This window comes from Carya illinoinensis, chromosome 9, assembly GCF_018687715.1.
Source record: "Carya illinoinensis cultivar Pawnee chromosome 9, C.illinoinensisPawnee_v1, whole genome shotgun sequence".
Lineage (NCBI taxonomy): Eukaryota > Viridiplantae > Streptophyta > Magnoliopsida > Fagales > Juglandaceae > Carya > Carya illinoinensis.
The window spans coordinates 42,243,819-42,264,393 of NC_056760.1; the positions used below are offsets into that span (position 1 = coordinate 42,243,819).

The 20,575-nt window shown below is 36.9% G+C and overlaps 3 protein-coding genes across 3 annotated transcripts; 1 reads left to right on the forward strand and 2 right to left on the reverse strand.

Moving 5' to 3' along the window:
• Positions 1 to 594: 594 nt before the first annotated feature.
• On the reverse strand, positions 595 to 6,460 carry LOC122277118. Its single transcript, XM_043086996.1, has 6 exons — positions 4,610 to 6,460; positions 3,564 to 4,390; positions 3,283 to 3,403; positions 2,882 to 3,018; positions 2,517 to 2,638; positions 595 to 872 (listed from the first exon to the last, which is right to left on the reverse strand). Exons 1-6 carry the CDS (start codon positions 6,458 to 6,460, stop codon positions 595 to 597), a joined length of 3,336 nt encoding a protein of 1,111 aa, XP_042942930.1.
• A 6,941-nt stretch (positions 6,461 to 13,401) lies between these two features.
• LOC122277119 (DNA damage-repair/toleration protein DRT100-like) lies at positions 13,402 to 14,753 on the forward strand. The gene is made up of 2 exons (XM_043086997.1): positions 13,402 to 13,671; positions 14,370 to 14,753. Exons 1-2 carry the CDS (start codon positions 13,402 to 13,404, stop codon positions 14,751 to 14,753), a joined length of 654 nt encoding a protein of 217 aa, XP_042942931.1.
• A 3,410-nt stretch (positions 14,754 to 18,163) lies between these two features.
• LOC122277120 lies at positions 18,164 to 19,432 on the reverse strand. Its single transcript, XM_043086998.1, has 2 exons — positions 18,476 to 19,432; positions 18,164 to 18,217 (listed from the first exon to the last, which is right to left on the reverse strand). The coding sequence occupies exons 1-2, from the start codon at positions 19,430 to 19,432 to the stop codon at positions 18,164 to 18,166; spliced, it is 1,011 nt and encodes a 336-aa protein (XP_042942932.1).
• Between the last annotated feature and the right edge of the window lie 1,143 nt (positions 19,433 to 20,575).

Here is a 20,575-nt window from a genome sequence, read left to right on the forward strand (position 1 = left end):
TATATGCAATGCTACATATCTTCAAGTTTTAGGTTTGTCAAACGGTTCCTTCAATGGAATAATTCCCCGGTGCTTGATTGAGATGAGTGAGATGCTATGAGTGCTAAATCTGGGGAAAAACAATCTCATTGGCACAATTTCTGATGCATTTCTGAGCAATTGTCATTTACAAACTCTAGCTCTCAATGAAAACCAACTAGGAGGAGAGTTGCCAAAATCTCTAGCCAATTGCACAAAGTTGAAAGTCTTGCCTATTGGGAACAACCACATCGAAGACACCTTCCCTTGTTATTGAAGAACAGTTCCAGTTTGCGTGTCCTTATTTTGCAATCAAACAAGTTTTACAGGTCGATTGGCTGCCCGGGGCCAAATGCCACTTGGCTGGACCTTCAAATTCTAGATCTAGCTTTCAACAAATTCAGTGGAAAGCTATCAAAAAGTTCCTTCACTGCTGGTGACGATGAGGACCAGACAGCTGAATCATCTTCACTTTGAATTTTATGGATTAGGTCCTTATTATTATTAACAAGATACTTTAACTGTCGTCAATAAGGATCTTGAGCTAGAGTTGGTGAAGATACAAACAATCCGCACTTATATTGACTTTTCATGCAACAATCTCGTTGGGCCTATTCCTGAAGAATTGGGAGTACTCAAATTGTTATATGTTCTCAACTTGTCAAATAATGTCTTCACTGGCCAAATCCCATCATCTTTGGGAAAGGTGAGCCATCTTGAGTCACTAGACCTGTCGAGCAATGAGCCTACAGGGGTGATCCCTTTGCAACTCGCAGATGGTCTTATTTTTCTGTCAGTCCTCAACCTTTCATTCAACAACCTGTTTGGAAGAATTCCACTGATCAAGCAATTTGCTACATTTTCGAAAACTTCCTATGAAGGGAATCAACGATTATATGGCTTTCCTTTGAAAGAAAAATGCAGAGATGAAGAGCCAGTATCTCTACCTCCAACATTTGGAGAAACACCATCCGACTCTAGGATTGTGATTAATTGGAACTATCTAAGTATTGAATTGGGATACGTTTTCGGCTTTGGGATTTTCATTGGGCCGCTTGTGTTTTGGGAGAGGTGGAGGATATGGTATTTCAAACAAGTTGATAGCATTCTTTTCAAAATCTTTCTCAAACTGTATCTTGGAAGGAAAATCCAGCATAGACCAACCCAAAGAAATCGGGGACAGAGACGTCGGGAATCAATACATTAGACTTTCCACTTTGTTTGTTCCGCTTTGTTTCAATATAATGCAAAATTAAAAAAAATACGATATGCTATTGAATGTGAGGCTATTATGAGCAAATTGATACATTAGACTTTCCATCTTAAATTTTATCCTTCTCATGGTTGAATTTATATTAAAATTAGTAGCAGACTCACTTGCATGGGAGTAATTAAATTTCTTCACCCTCTTCCTTTGTCTAGTTCTTTTTTTTTTTTTGTTTTTTTGTTTTTTTGTTTTTTTCCTACTTGTCTAGAGGGTTCAACAAATAATTGCTTACAACTAATAGGAACTTTTGTTGGGCCTATTTGTGTATGGTATAATTCTGTTTGAGGCTGCCAGATTATGATCTAATTCCACCAGAATTTGTTGCAGTTTTTTTAATGACACGCTCTGACTTTTGATTCGGCCCAATTCGCTAATTAGGGTTTACTATACATTGAATTAAATTCTTGTACGACCGTCGCACTATATATATATATATTTTATGAAAAATGATATTTGAGGTCTTAGAGTGTACAAATTTTACGCACAACTATTTAAAAAAAAATGATAAATCTAAGACCCATATGAAAATTTTATATTTTAATGATGGATCCTACCTTTTTTAAAAGAAGTGTACAAGGCTTACAGACTCTAATATTGTATCTAGCATTACTTGTATGTGATTGATTCCATTTTTATTTTATTTTTTTTCTCATCATTCTTAAAAATTTCAAGAATGCAAGACAATTCTAACCAATTAATTTTCTTGTATTCTTCAACATTGTTTCCACCGAATGATTCTAAAAGAACAACTTTACAAAAATACAACAGTTATGTTCTGTAATATCAATAGGATAAATAGGATTTTTAGCTTAAATTTTCAATTCAAGTAGACCATTAGATCCTCAAGGACGTTTCCCTTGCCCCCCTCCAATTCACTTAAGCCGAGTGAAATGAGAAAGAAAAAAAGAAGTCTAATTCCACATTTATATTTTCTTCTCAAGAATGACGAAGAAATAGAACACTAGAAATCAAATATTGACCATGATTTTTTTTTCTTTTTTTAAAAAAAGAAGAGCCAGTAGCCCCACACATAGAGGCCCCGTTCCAAGTTTATTAAAAAATCTCACTTATGGTGGAGAAAACCATGGTTACAACATCAATACATTAGGAAAATGCTCCCCACGTGTACACCCATAACCAACTTATTACATCCAAAAAACCAAACAAAACAACCCCAAAAAAACTCCTACTATCCAGAGTAAACCAAACTAAAAACGTATATAATGCATACCTGATTTATCTAATCTGTATAGACCTCTCATTTTTACATCCAACAGACCAACATTTCGGACTACCTTATTCACCCCTGTTGCACCTTCTTTTGCTAACAGATCAGCAACACTATTAGCTTCCCTGAAGCAATGACTAATAGATAAATCAAATTCTTCTAATAAAGCCACTATTTTGTCCCAAAAATTCCAAAGGTACCAAACAGTACACTTTTTAGTAATCAACCAATTAACAACCACCAAAGAATCACATTCCATATCAATATTAAAGAAACCCAGCTGTTTGCATAATAACAGTCCCTCTAACACTCCTCTGAGTTCGGCTTCATTATTAGTACAATGACCAAAGTACTTTGTAAAAGCAAACCTCAACATACCAGTATCATCCCTCAATATACCACCACCACCTCCTTCTCCAGGATTACCTAAATTACTGCCATCTATATTTAGCTTAAATCTTCTCAGACTAGGCGCAGTCAACTTCACAATTCTCGGCGCTCTTCTCTATTTTTTCACAATATTAACATTCAATTTCTTCAAAATATCTATATCCCTCTTTGACAATTTTTTTACATTTTCTATTTTCTTAGCAACATACCTTATCCAGTACATCACAGATCTCCAAACCACCTCCAACTTCTCATGTTTTCCTTCCATCCGAGCTGTACATCTCCTTTTTCACAGCCTCCATGTCACAATAACAGGTACTAAACCCAGCAGCATCCCCAGTTGAGATTGTCTTGATGCTCGACTAAACCAGGCATATACCCTTTCTCTCCAACGTTGCTGAGGCACAAACGGAATGTCTAATTCAGCCGATACCTTGCACCACACAGACCTTGCAAACTGCCCACTTCCAAGCACATGATCCAAGTCTTCAACTTGACCCCTGTTACAACAATTACAGCATGAGGCTAGCGCTACACCAACCTTTTTTATTTTCTCATCTACACTAAGGCATCCAAACATTGCCTTCCACATACATAGAGACATTTTTTTTTGGTAGACTTTTATTCCACACCCATTGATACCACTCATTCCTTACTAACTTAACTCGAAGCATATCCCATGCTGACGTTGTTGAGAAAAGACCATTTTTATTTGGAAGCCAAATTAACACATCCTTCTTATTTTTCAAATTCCCAATAGTCTCCATAACATCTGTCCCCAACCGATTACCAATCATTTCTTGCAACTTGCCAATGTCCCATAGATCATTAATCACCAACTCTCTAATTCTAATATCAGGATACTCTACCTGTTGTACAAGATCACATAACATGCCTTCATTTAGGAACTTATCATACCAAAATGACAGATCCCCCTCATGCACCTTCCACTTTGAGTTTCCTATGATAAAAGGAATTCCCTCCACAACTTTACACCAAAAATTGGAACCTGATGTTCTCCCCAACCACAAACACATTTGTTTATTCTTCACATATTTAGCCCGAAAGAAGTTTGCCCATAAACTGTCCTCAGTCAACAGCTGCCACCTAAATTTATGAAACAAAGATCTTTGCACTTCCCCCAACTTCCTGACACCAATCCCTCCCTCCTCCACCGGACCACACATATGATTCCATGCCTTCCATCTTCTTTTAACTTTACCATTTTTATCTCCCCAGAAAAAACCAGAAAATAAACTATTTAGCTTCTTAATCACAGATGCTGGCTTTTGAATTACTGATAACAGGTGAATCGGCATACTTGATAACACATGTCTCAAAAGGATGAGCCTACCTCCTTGTGACAAGAGTCGGCTCTTCCATCCTTCCAATTTGTTTTGAACCTTCGCTACTAAATAGTCTAAATGCCTGGCTTTCAGTCTTCCATCTACAATTGGAGCTCCCAAATATTTACAAGGGAACTCACCCTGCACAAAACCAGTCACCCTCCGAATATCATTAATATGCTGATTTGATATCTTCTTAGAAAAATAAATCGCTGACTTCTCATAATTAACTTTCTGACCCGTCCATCTCTCATACTATTTGAACACATCCATCAAACATTGAATCGTTCCTTTGGAAGCATTGGTAAACAAAACTATGTCATCAGCGTATAGAAGATGAGAGACCACCGGAGAATTTACCGGATGAGAGAAAAGTTGTATCTTCTTTTCAGCCACTTTTCCTTTTATCATCTTTGAGAGAACCTCCTCCATAATTATAAATAAATATGGCGAAAGCGGATCCCCCTGTCTAAGCCCTCTCTTTGACTTGAAAAAACCTTTAAAGGTCCCATTCAACATTATTGAAAACCACGGCGTTGTAACACAGTTTTTAATCAAATCAAAAAAATCTCCCGGCACTCCAAAGCTAGACAACACATGCATTAAGAACTTCCAATTTACCCTATCATACGCTTTTGACATATCAATTTTTATAAAGACATTTCCACCCCGTGCATTCCGATGTAATAATTTTAACATTTCCTGAGAAAGGGAAATGTTTTGAAAAATACTTCGACCTTTTACAAACGCCCCCTGCTCCGGCGATATCATTCTATCCAGCACCATTGCTAATCTATTCACAATCAACTTTGCAAACACTTTATAGATCACGTTACACAAACTAATCGGCCGAAATTTATCAAAACTTGTAGCATCCTTCACCTTTGGGATCAAAACAATAAAAGACGTTGTATAAAATCTTGGTAATTCCATACCTTGAAAAAATTCCATAACTGCATTGCTGAGTTCCATGCGAACTATCTCCCAGCATGTCAAATAAAATTGCGAACTGAAACCATCTGGCCCCGGACTTGAATCTTTTGGAATAGAAAGTAATGCTTCATAAATCTCTTGATCTGATGGTGGCTTCCTCAGGAACCTTTCCTCATTTTTACCCACCACAGAGCTAATTAATGTAGATAAATCAGGCAACTCCAAATTCTCTTCTTCAGACAAAAACCTTTCAAAATACCTTGTAGCTTCTTCATGTATTTCTACAGGTGACTCAAGAAGCCTACCACCAGAAAGTTTCATGTTCTTCACCATAGCATTTCGCCTTCTTTGTGCAATTACGACATGAAAGTACTTTGTGTTCTGATCACCTTCCTCCATCCATCTTTGTTTAGCCTGCTGCCGTAATCGAGTGTCCTCCCTTTGTACCCACTGATCCAGCTCGTTACTAGCTTCAAGAAAATCACATTCAAGTTTCCTCGTGTATTGGTTTTGAAGCTCAACATCTAGCACCTCCACTCTTTCTTCTAATTCTCTAATTGTCCCCTCCATTCTACCAAAAACCTCTTTATTCCATCTTTTTAATGTCACTTTCAATCTCTTTAATTTTCCGGCCAATACCAATAATCCATTTCTAGGAAACGGTTCTTTCCAAGAACTCTCCACAATCTTAAGGAATTCGTCATGAGCTACCCACATATTTTGAAAATGAAAAGGCATCGGACCATACCTAGTAAAGTTATCCGCAAATTGTACCAAGAGAGGGGCATGATCTGAAGTTCTTCTCTCCAAAAAATGAGCTGAGGTAGTCTCGAATTTTAACGCAAATTCATTATTGACAAGCATTCGATCAAGTTTAGCCCAACTCCTCGCCATACCTTCCTGCCCATTACACCAAGAGAATTGCTTCCCTTCAATTTTCCAATCCAACAAGCCACAAGAATTAATACAAAGGTTAAATTCATTCATAGCACTTCTTGATCTTGGGAGCCCACCTGCACGTTCATCATCAGCTCTAATAATATTAAAATCGCCACACACCATCCACGAGATATTAGGACAAGAAAAACTGCACAGATGATCCCAAAGTTGCCTCCGATCCACCATAAGACATTTAGCATATATAAATGTTGATAAAACCATACTTCCATCTCTTGAAAACAGACAAGTAATCGATTGGTTAGTAACACTAACCAAATCCATATTCAAGTCATCCCTCCAACATACCCATATCTTACCACCATCATCAATATTCGACATGAAATTATTAAAACCAGATCTAACAACCCATCTTTGTATTTTCTCAACAGATAAAAAAGGCTCTAAAATAGCCAAAATTGAGATATTATGCTTACGAATCAACTTCCATACTCTACTTTTCGACGTGCCCAGTCTGCGCACATTCCACACCATTACCTTGCCAATCATAACTTCAGCTTGTTTGGTTGGACCTTCGTCCTTCGAGATTTCCTCACAGGTACTTCTTTGGCATTTATATTCAGAACACTCACATGACTTCCTCCCGGATCCGAACAATAGTATTTTTCACAATTCACCTTTTTGGGCATTTCTTCTTCAGAGAACACTTCAATACCTTTCTGATAAGTATCTACTTCCTCAGCTTTGTCAAAAACAGCTTCTCCTGCTATACCCAATTCGTCCCCTACCATTGCATTCCGTTCGCTTACCATTTTTGATCCCGTGTTCACAAACTCGCCATTCAGACCTGTCAATACATCCGCCGTCCCTTCTAAAACAGTCTCCCCTTCATTATGCACTTCATCCCCTGTCTCACCATTCCTGACCAACACTACACCACTATCAGCACACACTCCATTCTCATCTCTACTATTTTCAATTAACGGAACAGAATCAACCTGTACACCATTTTTACTTCCCCCCCACTAATCATCCCATTCTCAAAACCGGGATCTGGGCAGTGGTCAATTACCACTTGTTTACCTTTATCAACTACCACCTCTACAATGTTATCTTCCTTTTTCCCCTCTCCTCTATCCCCCTTGACGACTTCCACTTCTCCATCTTCTAACTGTTTTTTCTAGCCCACTACCTTCCAAATACTCTTGTCATTCTTCTTAATCCCCAACTTTTCTTCATTCATTTTTTCTGTTTTTTGTTTAATCTTCAACCCCATTCTACATACCACATCCGTGTGTCCCTGTCGAAAACACTTGTTGCAGTAGAAACCTCTTTTCTCATAAACTACGTTCTGCCAAATCTGGTGTTTTTGTCCCACAACAATTGGAAACCCACCAACCATCTCATCTTGAAGATCCACTTCTACACAAATTTGAGCTCCAGTAGCACGAGTACGGTACAGGGTTGCATTATCTGTCCCAAGAAATCTCCCAAATCTTGTAGCAAAGCTCTGAAGACAATCCAATCTGTACAAATGTAAAGGTAACCCAGGCAAGAAAATCCATTGTGGAGCAATCGACGGTTCCTTCTTCACATCAAAATCAACTGTCCAATTAAACAACCGAAACTGACAACCAGCCACCATTCTTCCTTCCCTAGCCCACGCATGAACATAATATGACTCATTAGCCAAATGCAGTAACACATGATGATCATCCATAAAGCTAATCATCGGCACCTCATTAAATCCCCAAGTTTTGATAATATGCAACCATAAAACATCAATGGATGGCCTTGTCGAAAGAAATTTTAGAACCAATGCATATTTTAAATCCTCAGCCGCTCTGTCCATCTCCAATTCAGAGAAAACAAAACCAAACTCCCCATCAATCTTTTCAGGTTTCCTCAAAGGCAAACAAAACTTTGGTTGCTGCAAGGGCCGCTTCAACACCTGAACAAATGACTGTCTAACACCATCAACATTCTTGGCATTTCCACCCTCAGAAATCTGCCCACCTAGATCCTGGACGCCCTCACCCATCCAGCCGGTAACAGAGTCACTGGCGGCCAAAGAGAAGTCTTTGCTCTCTCCTAAAAACGATAAAGCCCTAGTAGAGGACAAAATCGCCCTACCATGTCAGCTACTCATGTATTGACCATGACTTATTTCATGGACTTCGGCACAAAAGAATCCCAAAGGTGAGAGAATGCGAATGCTCAATCCCATTAGTAGCTTTCGGTTAGGGGGACTTCAAAGCATTTTCTATGAAATAATATTTACAGTTATGGAGTGCATACGTATTGCATAATTTTTTTGAGAAAAATGAGTAACGCTGTTGAGATAGCACATATGCTTGTTCTATTACGTGGAAAAAACCATTGATCAATATGCAACGTCAAATATCTCAAAGTTTAGGACCTTTTTGATAATTCCTTTAGTGGCATAATTCCCGAATGCTTGATTGAAATGAGTGAGACTCTAGAAGTACTAAATCTCGGGGGAAAAAAAAAAACCTCACTTGTATAACTTGCCATTTAATTAAATATTTCCCATTACTAGCCATGTTACTTGCAGAATGTATTTATGTTACATGTCCTTGTTCTACGTTCTAACAAATTCCATGTGTCCCTTGGTTGTTCAGGGCCTAATGCCAATGCTGCCTTGCCAATCCCCAAAGAAATAGTAATTGACGTTTCCTACAACAATCTTGAGGGGACAATTCCTGAAGAAATAGGACAAATCAATTCATTACGAGTTCTCAACTTGTCCCATAATGCTCTTATAGGCCAAATCCCACCATATCTAGAAAAACTGAGTCGTCTTATATCACTAGATCTTTCAAGCAACAAGCTTACTGGAAAGATCCTTGAGAATCTCATAGAACTAACTTTACTATCAACACTAAATCTTTCGTTTAATCACTTGGTGGGGCAGATTCCAAGAATGAGATTTCATGAAACATCCTATGAGGGAAACGAAGGATTATGTGGCTTCCCACTACATGAAGAATGCAAAGACTCAGAATCATTCGAATAATGGCATTGTGGTTGATTGGTATATCATAAGCGTTGAGTTTGGATTTATTTATGGTCTTGGAATTATCATCTTACCGAATTTATTTTCAAAGAGGTGGAGGATATGGTATTCCCAACAACTTGATGACATTCTTTCAAAAATCTTCCCCATGCTAATTTCTTGAAGAAGAGGCAAAGGCATTAGTCTATTTTTCCCCATGTTTCGATATAATGGAGAATAATAAAAAAATGTGGTCATGCAATTTGATATGAGAGTTTTCTTTGTAATTGCTAATATGTATTATTGAAATATTTTTGTACGTGATATAGATTTGCTGGTGACTTATGCGATGAAGATGTGATGTTGAAACGAAGTATGCCCTTGTTTTAACGCATTACTCACTATTTCGAATAGGCATTCAACATGAAGTAGTAAGGTTTAGGGATATATAAAGAAACTCCCTCAAACTATACTATCATGGTATCACCCAATTATGAGGTATAGTATTTTTATTTAGGGATATATAAATAAAAATACTTTTCTCATAGAGACGTAAAATAGGTTGGGTTCGGAGATAAAGAGGCGGCTTGGGAAGGAATTGGATATTTTCGTGGGAAATTAAGACACCTTGCGGACAAGGTTCTCGAAGATGGGGGACCTGTCATGTGCCCATCACACATGGAGTCATCTGGGCTTTCGACTTGATCGTGCGGTTCTTAATTAATTGTTGTTATGTATTTTTTCTTAAGTTCTAAAAGGGTCTTTTTAACTGACTGTATTTATTTTTATTTCTTACGGGTTGAACGAGTCTTTAGGAGTCATGGGCCATGTTGGTACTAGAATGGTAGTGGGTTGGGTCATGTGCCAACGTGATCTGAGTTAATTTTGACTCTAATTATATTTAAGTCCTGTTATTGAATTAATGATACAAGAATTTTTTCTTTGAGTCCATTATGACCTCTTGAAGGATTGGCCCCTCAGATCTTGTTTGGGATTGCGGTATAAATTTTAAAAAATATTTAAATATTTTTAAAAATTCTTTAATAAAAAATTAACTCATTTGAGTATTACATATTTAAATACTTTTAATTTTAAATAAATTAAAAAGTACGTTTGAAGAAAAATATAATTTTAATAAATAGAATTATTCTATTTTAATATAATGCAAAATAAATAAAAAATAAAAAATCGATATGCTATTGAATGTGAGGCTATTAAGAGCAAATTGATATATTAGACTTTCCATCTTAAATTTTCTCATTCTCGGTCATACTAATTGGAATATCAAAGAAGTTGACATGTAATTTCATAGCACCAGGTCAACACTAATTAAAAATATAAATATTTATAATACTATAAAAAAATGTAAATAAAAATTAAGACGATATTTTTAAACAAAAGATATATATTACATATAAAAATCAGATAAACGAAAACCATTTTCAACATTTTAATTTGTAAGTTTATTTAATAAGTTTTTCTTTTTTAGTTTTTAAATATAATTACTTAGTTTTTAGTTTTAATGTTTTTATTTCTTAGTTATTTACTGCAATTTTTTGGCATTTCCAATATTAAGTTTTTTTAAAAATTTTTATTGACGTGGCTAATGAGGTATCACGTAAGACATTAATGTCATATTTTATCTCTATTACTGTAAAATCTAACGGGAATTAACTGATCTCAAAATCTATAAATCTAAAAAGGAATTAATGAATATTAAAATATCAAGAAATTTCTTTATCACGGGATGCAAACTTAGGGAATTATTTTACATTTAACCAAACAATTTCAAAAGACTTTAACATCAAAAACTTGGAAGTTGTGAATAAATCTGTAGGATCTTGACTTCTCATTGAAAGCCTTAAAATATTATTCTTTTTTTAATTGAAACTTCCTACCATTTAAGGTTCCATTGCTTATCAGCTACCTTGGAAAGATAGAAATCCTTGCAACCTTGGAAAAGTAGAAAAAGCAGAAGAGGAAGGCAAAAGTTTTGGCAAAGATTTGTGAAAGCTTTTTATTTTTATTTTTATTTATATTAAAGAGCCAGTAGCCACCCACATAGAAGCTCTGTCCCAAGTTTATTAATAAATCCTCACTTGTGGCGGAGGAATACCGTGGTAACAAAAAAACACTTGGGGGCATACAATAAACCTCTAAAAAAACAAGCCCAAACCAAGTGCTAAAAAGACCTAACAAAAAAAAAAAAAAACAACTAACAAGAAAAAACCAACACAAAAACAACGAAACCAACCTGCAAAACAAAAAAAAAAAAAAAACCACCAAAAAAACCAAACCTATAATCGAATAGCCTGGAGACCAATTTTATCCACTTTCAAAATACCTTTAAGCAAATGGGGCACGTCATTGTATGAACTCCATGTACCATTCTTCTGATCAGACACCAAGCGAGCCAAGAAATCTGCTCCTACATTGCCTTCTCTGTATATGTGTTGGATCTTGACCTCCAAGGTTGCGACCATAACTTGTATCTTTTCCCAATAATCTTCAAGATACCATATACCACAACGCCCTTTTTGCAACCAGTGAACCACCAACAGCGAGTCTAATTCAATCTCCACTCTTCCAATATGTAAGACCTGACAATACTGAAGACCATAATAAAGCGCCATGAGCTCAGCCTCATTATTAGAGCCATATCCCAATTCCTTCGCAAAAGCCCAAATAAGGTGCCCCTTCTCATCTCTAATAATGCCCCCGGCACCCATACGACCTGGATTTCCCAAAGAACTGCCATCCACATTTAATTTAAACCACCCCGGACTTGGTTTCATCCATTTCACCAACCTAAAGTTATGCCTCTTCTCATGTTTAACTGGAATAGAAAAAAAATTTAACACTTTTTCATCTCCATCAGTTATCTTTTTACTAGCACGTAGCCTGACACCCACCCATGCAATGGCTGCCTTTATAGAACCCCAGAGAGAACTCACAGCAATGTGTTTCCCTTCCATACGTGCCTTACACCTCCACACCCAAAGGGACCAAGTCACAATAATAGGAACAAGAGCAAGCAAAGTACCTTTTTGAGTCGAATGAGTAGCACGCCTAAACCACAACTCCATAGTTGCTCTCCAAGATCTCTGCGGATCATAAGGCATCCCTAACTGTGTAGATACCCACCTCCAAGTGTCAGCAGCAATCCTCCTATAAACCAGAACATGCTCTTGATCTTCCACACACCCCTGCATACAACATTCACATCTTGAGGCTAAAGGAATACCCAAAGAGCTAATACGACTATCAACAGTAAGACTATAATGCATAGCCTTCCAGATGGTAATCGAATATTTTTTTGGAAGAGCTGAATGCCAAATCCAGGTAGCCCATTCAGATTTTGGTGCACGAACATGAACACACTCCCAGGCCAATTTTGAGGAAAAAACCCCATTCAGATTTGGCTTCCAAATCAATAAATCTCCACCCTCTTTTTGTGCACCGAGACAATTAAGAATTTCTTCCATTTTAGTGTCCCCCACCAAACTATGTAACAAATCCATATCCCAACCATTATGAAGCCTACATTCCCAGACTTTCAAAAAAGGATAATTAGATATATCACAAGAGTTGACAAGAGCTCCCGACTTAAGCCAAGGATCTCTCCAAAAAGACACATTACCATCCCGCACCCTCCACCAAGAATTGCCTAAAACCTTTGGAAACATACCCACAATATGCTTCCAAAAAACTGTTCCTTTCCGTTGATCTACCAAAGTCACATGCTGATTTTTCACATACTTTTGCTTGAAAAAATTTGCCCACAAAGAATCACCTGTCAATAAATTCCAAGCCAGCTTCATAAATAAAGATTCTTGGACCTCTTCTAATTTTCGAAGACCCAAACCTCCTTCTCGAATAGGAGGTTTGTGAAAGCTAAGCTCTAGTGATAACATATCGTCATCATTTTTTGCGCAAAAGCCACCAAGTTGTGTAGGCAATTTTCTACTCGTCCATAGCCGCTTGAAAAGTGTCCATGCAATTGCAAACCGTAAACCCAATGACGAGACTTCACATCCATGAACACAGCTACTTAGACCCTGAAAATTCATCCAATATAAGCCAACTCTATGCTCCTTCTTTTGTCCCCAATTCTAGACTTTTCTCTCTCTTGAGCTTTCTATATATTGTTTTCACCAATTTTTCATTTCTTTATTGTGTAGATCTTCTCATTGCAACCTACAATGAGAATTCCATTCTTTACTTGGCTTTTCTTGATACCCATAGTCTTTGGTCAGTGTTTGGATGACTAGAAATCCTTGTTGCTCCAATTGCAGAATAGTCTCCAATGCGACAGGCATTCTCCACAAAACTGGTGCACTGGAATCAAAGTGTCGATTACTATTCGTGGAAAGGTGTGTACTGTAGCCAGGGATGTGTTATTGGTCTAGACTTGAGCAGTGAATCAATCACTGGATCAATTCCATCATTCAGCATGGCTAAGAATCTGACCAAAATTAACATTTCTCACAATCATTTAACTGGTCAAATTACTTCCACTCGTTGGGAAGTGCTTTTGAGTCTTGTGAACCTTGACTTGCGTAACAATTCACTGGATGTGAGTATTCCACTTTCTCTGCTTTCCCTTCCATCATTGCAGAAACTATAGCTTTCCAACAACCAATTTTTAGGGCAACTGCAACCATTTTCTAACGTCTCTTCTTTAAGAATCGTGGACCTTAGCTCCAATCGACTTTAGGGACAACTCTCCATTCTCCCACAATTTGCCACATACTTGAATTTTTCAAGGAACAATTTCAGCACTTTCAAACCAGCTAGTATTGGTATGTCCCTTAGTTTCGCTTATTTCTTTTCTCTTTCAAGTATTAAGTTCCGTGGAAAAAGCTATAGATCAATATGCAATGCCAAATATATCAAAAGTTTTGGGCTTGTTCAATAATTCCTTCAAGTGGCACAATTCCTGAATGCTTAAGTGAAATGAGTCAGACTCTAGAAGTACTAAATCTTGGGAAAAAAAAACTCACTGGTACAACTATAGACATATTTCCAAGCAATTGTGGCCTAGAAACTCTTTATCTCAATGAAAATCAAATAGAAAAAGGGCTACCAAAATCTGTGGCCAATTGCATGTTAAGATATAAAATAAATAATAAAATCTACATTTTTCCATCAGCTTAAGTTTTAAGAACAAGTAATGATTTTACATTATATTAGACTAAATGATTTGAGTTTAAACAGTCTACACTCTTCCATATTTAATTAAATATTTCCCATTACTTGCCATGTTACTTGCAGAATGCATTTATGTTGCATGTCTTTGTTCTACGTTCTAACAAATTCCACGTGTCCCTTGGTTGTACAGGGCCTAATGCCAATGCTGCCTGGTCAAGCTCTAAAGAAATAGTGATTGACATTTCCTACAACAATCTTGAGGGTACAATACCTGAAAAAATAGGACGAATCTATTCATTAGGAGTTCTCAACTTGTCCCATAATGCTCTTACAGGCCGAATCCCACCATCTCTTAGAAAGCTGAATCGTCTTATATCACTAGATCTATCGGTCAATCACTTGGTGGGGCAAATTCCTAGAATGAGATTTCCGAAAACATCCTACGAGGGAAACGAAGGATTATATGGCTTCCCACGGCATGAAGAATGCAAAGACTTAGGATCTTGACTTCCAAACCATTCAAATGATGACATTGTGGTTGACTGGAACATCATAATCGCTGAGTTGGGATTTATTTATGGCCTTGGAATTATCATCTTACCGAATATATTTTCAAAGAAGTGGAAGATATGGTATTCCCAACAACTTGATGACATTTTTTCAAAAATCTTCCCCAAGCTGATTTCTTGAAGAAGAGGTATTGTAAATAATAGTTGATTTTACTTTTTAGTCCTTACTAAATACTTTAGCTAACATTTTTTTAGTTAACTCTTTTTAGTCTTTTTACTGTTAGTTAGTTAAACCTCAGTTGTATAAAGAGAATAGCAACTCGGTGTAATTCAGCAAGTAGAATAATAATAGAAGCATTCATTTTTCTCTTCTTCAATCCTCTTTATTTTCTTGATTGAAGTTGTATCATGGTATCAAAGAAGTAAACCTAGGGTTTTGCTTCAAAATTGATACAAGAATTGAATTTCTATTGCGAGAGTGAAAAATTCTTCCTCCTTTGTTTCGTCAAATACAGAAGATTCCAGTCCATATCATCCCCAAAATGGAGATTCTCCTGGTTCAATCTTGGTCTCTAATCTTCTCACAGGAGACAATTACAACAGCTGGTGTCGATCAATGGAAATGGCTTTGAAGGCCAGGAATAAAATCGGTTTCATCAATGGTGCAATTCCTCAGCCAGTTGAAACAAATGCTACGTATTCCAAATGGGATAGATGTAATAGCATGGTTTTATCATGGATTCTTAATTCTGTGGTCAGGGATATTGGAGAAACTATAGTATATGCAAAAACTGCCAAGGATATGTGGGATGAGTTGAAACATCAATTCTCTCAAGGCAATGGACCAATGATTTTCCAATTGCAAAAACAACTTTCTTCTTTGTCTCAAGGTCAAAACTCAGTGAGTGTTTATTATCGAAAATTCAAGTGCCTATGGGATGAACTCATGAACTATAATCAGATGCCTAGTTGTACATGTGTAGCATCTAAACTCTATGCTTGTGGGGCTGTTCGTTTATTTGTAGAATATCAACAACGCCAACATGTAATCATGTTTCTTATGGGGTTGAATGAAGATTTTGCTCATGTTAGGGGTCATATTGTACTACTGGAACCCTTACCATCAATTACTAAAGTTTTCTCTTTAATAATTCAAGAAGAAAAACAAAGAGAAGTTGACTCCATTTGAAGAGTGGGGTTTGAATCTAATGTAGCTTTTATGAACAAAAGAGTTGAAGAATTGAAGGTTAACACCGGAAAGCAACAGTATAGAAAAGGAAAAGTATTGTGCACTCACTATGGCATGACCAATCACACAGTGGACAAGTGTTACAAATTACATGGATATCCTCCAAGTTACAAACAAAAAGGGAAGGTTTCATCAGCAAACCAAGTCATGGTCTAACCCTCGAGTACACCCTTTGATCAAAATTGCATGCCTTTCTCTCAACAACAGTATTAGCAAATATTGGCACTAATTCGACCACAACCAATTGAATTACCCAAAAACACTCCTCAGGCAGTAAATGTACTATCAACATCCAATAGGCCTTCTTTCTCAAGTAAAACAGTTTGTCATTCCACTTATCCATCCATGAAAAATTAGAATTTCACATCAATTTCTAGCACTTGGATCATAGATATAGGTGCTACAAACCATATTGTTCAATCTGTAAATCTTTTCACCACAATCACTCGAGTTCTCAGTACATTTGTCAAATTACCAAATGGAGAAAATATTACAATAACACACACCTTGGTACTGTCAATTTATCAAAAGGTTTAGTTTTGAAAGATGTTTAATGTGTTCCTACTTTTGCGTATAACCTTCTTTCAGTAACTAAACTTACATCTGACCAAAATTGTTGTTTCATTTTTTTGCTTGAGATGTGCTATATATAGGGCCTTACCCCATGGAAGATGATTGGGAAGGGTAAAAGACAGCTGGCCTTTACTTTCTGCAACAACCATCAATCAGTACATTTGCTTCTTTTTTTTTCCATCTAGTGTAAATCCCATACATAATTCTGCTTATCACTTGTGGCACAATAGACTAGGTCATCCCTCATCTTCGAGGTTGTTGTTCCTTTCCAAGTCAATACCAAATTTCAATTTCAATAAATCTGTACATGAACATCATTGTACAATCTGTCCATTGGCAAAATAAAAGCGATTATCATTTCCAGTTCACTTTTATAAGCCTAGTTCAATTTTTCATTTAATTCTTTGTGATATATGGGGTCCTTTTTCAGTACCTACTCATGATGGTTTCAATTTTTTCTTGACCATTGTTGATGATCATTCTCAATCAACTTGGGTTTACTTAATGAAATCTAAGTCTGAAGTTAAACAAATTCTTATAGCATTTTACAATTTGGTTCATACATAGTTTCAATAGAAAATAAAATGCATAAGAATAGATACTAGTTTAGAATTTCAAATGAGAGATTTTTTTTTTCAATCCAAAGGAATTATACACCAAACCTCTTGTGTTGAGACTCCTCAACAAAATTGAATAGTTGAGAGGAAACATCAACATCAACATCTTTTAAATGTGGCAAGAGCTTTAAAATTTCAATCAAATGTTCCTTTAAATTTTTGGGGAGAATGTGTTTTGACAGCAACTCACATCATTAATCATATACCCTCCCATATTCTTGACAATAAATCACCACAATTGATTCTTTACGGTGATACACCTTCTTATAATCATTTTAAGGTGTTTGGTTCTCTATGTTATGCTTCTACCTTAAGCAATAACATATCAAAATTTTCTCCTAGAGCTAGGAAGTGTGCATTTGTTGGTTATTCTTTTGGAACAAAAGGATACAAGTTGTATGATTTGACATCTCACAATTTTTTTGTTTCTCGAGATGTAATTTTTCATGAGCATATATTTCCTTTTCAGATTATAGATTCTTCTAGCGATGTATATTCTCAGCAATCTTGCATGCCATTTGAGTCAGTGCTACCTAATTCCATTTGAGACCATATATCACAATCATCAAATTTTTTAGATAACTTGTCTAATAATTCCTATCCTATCTCTCCACCTGACTTGTCCAATAATTCCAATCCTGTCTTAGATTCTACTACACCAGATTTTTTACCTCCTTCAAACCAAATTCCTCCATTACAAGATGTAAATCATTTTCCTCCTCTTAGAAGGTCTACTAGACAACACAAAGCTCCTGAATATTTGCAAAATTATCATTGCAATTTAGCCTCTTCAGTAGCTTTTACCTCTACCACATCATCTCTTGGCTGCTCTTATAACACTTCAGGTAATAGATATAGCATTTTTGAATTTTTATCATATGAACATTTGTCTCCTTCTCATAAAGCTTTTAACATCTATGTTTTATCTAAAAAAGAACCTAATTTCTATCACCAAGCTGTTAAGCATTCTCATTGGAGAGATGCTATGTCCATTGAATTAGCTGCCTTAGAATCAAATGAAACCTGGACTCTCATTGAACCACCACCAGATAAAAATCATATCGGTTGTAAGTTAGTTTATAAAACTAAGTTTAATGCTGATGGCTCAATTGAGAGATATAAGGCAAGATTAGTTGCCAAAGGTTATACTCAAAAGAAGGGCTTGACTACTTAGAAACTTTTTCCCCAATTGCAAAAATGGTGACAGTGAGGTGTTTGTTATCCCTGGTAGCAATTCGTAGTTGGCACCTAGTGCATTTTTTTTTTTTTTTGAAAAGAGACTTCTATCATTCTGAAATCACAAAGTTTTTCCAGAACAATGTGAGGTGCAACCACAGACGGCCCATCCTCCATCCAGACAGTTTCATTCACTAGAGATAGAGCTAATTTAGCTAATTCATGGGCTACTTTGTTACCAGCCCTTTTGACAAAAGAAAGTTTCCAGTTTGGCTTTGACAACAGCCCTTGCTTGAGGTCTTCAATGAGTTGCCCGGTCCAGGAAGAATCTGGGGAAGGATCTGAGATTGCGTCTATAACCAACTTTGCATCCCCCTCAAAATTTGCCTCGTCTATTCCTAGCTCAGCACATAGAGAGAAGGCTCTTAGTAAAGCATAACCTTTGGCTAGGAAGGCTAAGTTGACAGGTTCTCTTTGGCCAGCTAACATCACCTGTGGATCCCCCCTTGAATCTCGTATAACAATACCCAGCCCCATCTTCTTTATTGGTTTGAGGAAACTAGCATCATAATTGACCTTAAGCCGTGCGTAAGTCTGAGGTTTCCAAGAGGGCACTTCAGCTGGAGGCACATCTGTATCCCGCCTTTCCTTAGGCTTCGTATGAGCCATGGAGAAGTCTGCGATGTCAGAGCATGCAGCTTTAATAATCTGTTTTGGTCCACTGAACAAGTTCCTAAAAATCAAATCATTTCTTCTAAGCCAAATTTTGTAGCAAATTACTGAAACTAGGTCAAGACCCCCTGCATCAAGTTTGCAACTAAACTCAGTCCACAGATCCACAAAATTATCAAAACTCTTGCCCCATTTGGAAACTGGTGTGTCCCTCTCCCCCCAAACATCCCGCACTGCCAAACATTCCCAAAGACCATGCAAAACAGCTTCATCAATATTGTTGAACACTGGACATAAAGGGTTTTCTGAGATCTTCTTATTGTAGAGATTTTCCTTTGTAGGAAGTAGGTTTGAGATTGCTTTCCAAATGAAAAATTTTACCTTCCCCATTACCCCAAGGATCCAAATCATCTTCCAAGGAGACTCTATCTGGTTGACACCTGAGGACTCCCCAAATATTTGGTGTTTTGTATCCAGGTCAGCAAAATAGGCACTTTTGACCGTGAATGAGCCTTTTTTTTTAATAGCCGTAGATTATTGTGTCCCCTGCACCCTGTAGACTGATAGGAAGACTGCAAATAATTCCTGCTTCTTCAGGATTGAAAATGGCTTCTATTAACTCTTTTTTTTAGCTGTGTTTTGTTGCATCGATTAGGCTATCAACTTTTGACTCGGCTGGGATGCTATTGGGAATGGTTTGAATTTGAAAAGTGTTTGCTTTTGGAATCCATTTGTCCTTCCATATTCGGTTAGAACTTCCATTTCCAACACGCCACACAAGTCCCTTCCTTACTAAGTCTATGATTGAGCAAAGACCTTGCCAAATGTAAGAGGAACTAGGTCTAAGTTGTGCATCCAATATCTGAGAGTTCCTGAAATGCTTTGCTTTAAAGAGCTGGGCCACTAAAGATAATGGTTGTTTAATGATTCTCCATACTTGTTTTGCTAGTAGAGCTCGATTAAAACAACTCATTTCATGGAAGCCCAGGCCCCTATATTTTTTTGAAAAACCCAATCTCTCCCATCTCTGTTAGTGAACTCCTCTCCCCTCCTTGTTATAGCAACACCAGAATTTAGACAGCAACATTTCAATCTCTTTAAGAAGCCCCCCTGGAAGTTTAAAGATACTAATGGTATACGTCGGAATTGCTTGTAAAACACTTTAGATGAGGACCTCTTTACCTGCCGTTGAGAGAAATCCTGTTTTCCAGCAATGGATCTTCTTCCAAATCTTCTCATTGAGGTTTTGGAACGTGGTGGTTTTTGACCTCCCTACAAAGGTAGGTAGTCCCAGATATTTATTTTAGTCATCACAAGATACGCCTGTAGCAACCTGGAGGATATAGGCTTTTGCATCAGTACTCGTATTCGTGCTGAAGAAGATGGAAGTTTTCTATTTGTTGAGGGTTTGGCCTGATGCTTTCTCATAAAGGTCCAACAAATTCATAATTCTAACCCACTCCTCTATTTTTGCCCTACCCCATATTACACAATCATCGGCAAATAAGAGGTGATTTATCCTTAAACCCCCCC

Excerpts from the sequence above, each read along its gene's own strand:
- LOC122277120 (XM_043086998.1), bottom strand. The coding sequence starts at position 19,432 with ATGGGGAAGGTAAAATTTTTCATTTGGAAAGCAATCTCAAACCTACTT. Across the intron at positions 18,218-18,475 it reads GTGATTTCAGAATGATAGAA|GTTTCATTTGATTCTAAGGC; the intron begins GTCTCTTTTCAA and ends ATGAGAGTCCAG.
- LOC122277119 (XM_043086997.1), top strand. The coding sequence starts at position 13,402 with ATGCGACAGGCATTCTCCACAAAACTGGTGCACTGGAATCAAAGTGTC. Across the intron at positions 13,672-14,369 it reads TGCGTAACAATTCACTGGAT|AATGCATTTATGTTGCATGT; the intron begins GTGAGTATTCCA and ends TGTTACTTGCAG.
- LOC122277118 (XM_043086996.1), bottom strand. The coding sequence starts at position 6,460 with ATGTCGAATATTGATGATGGTGGTAAGATATGGGTATGTTGGAGGGAT. Across the intron at positions 3,019-3,282 it reads AGCAACGTTGGAGAGAAAGG|AGAAGAGCGCCGAGAATTGT; the intron begins GTATATGCCTGG and ends GTGAAAAAATAG. Across the intron at positions 2,639-2,881 it reads GATGATACTGGTATGTTGAG|GGAAGCTAATAGTGTTGCTG; the intron begins GTTTGCTTTTAC and ends TCATTGCTTCAG.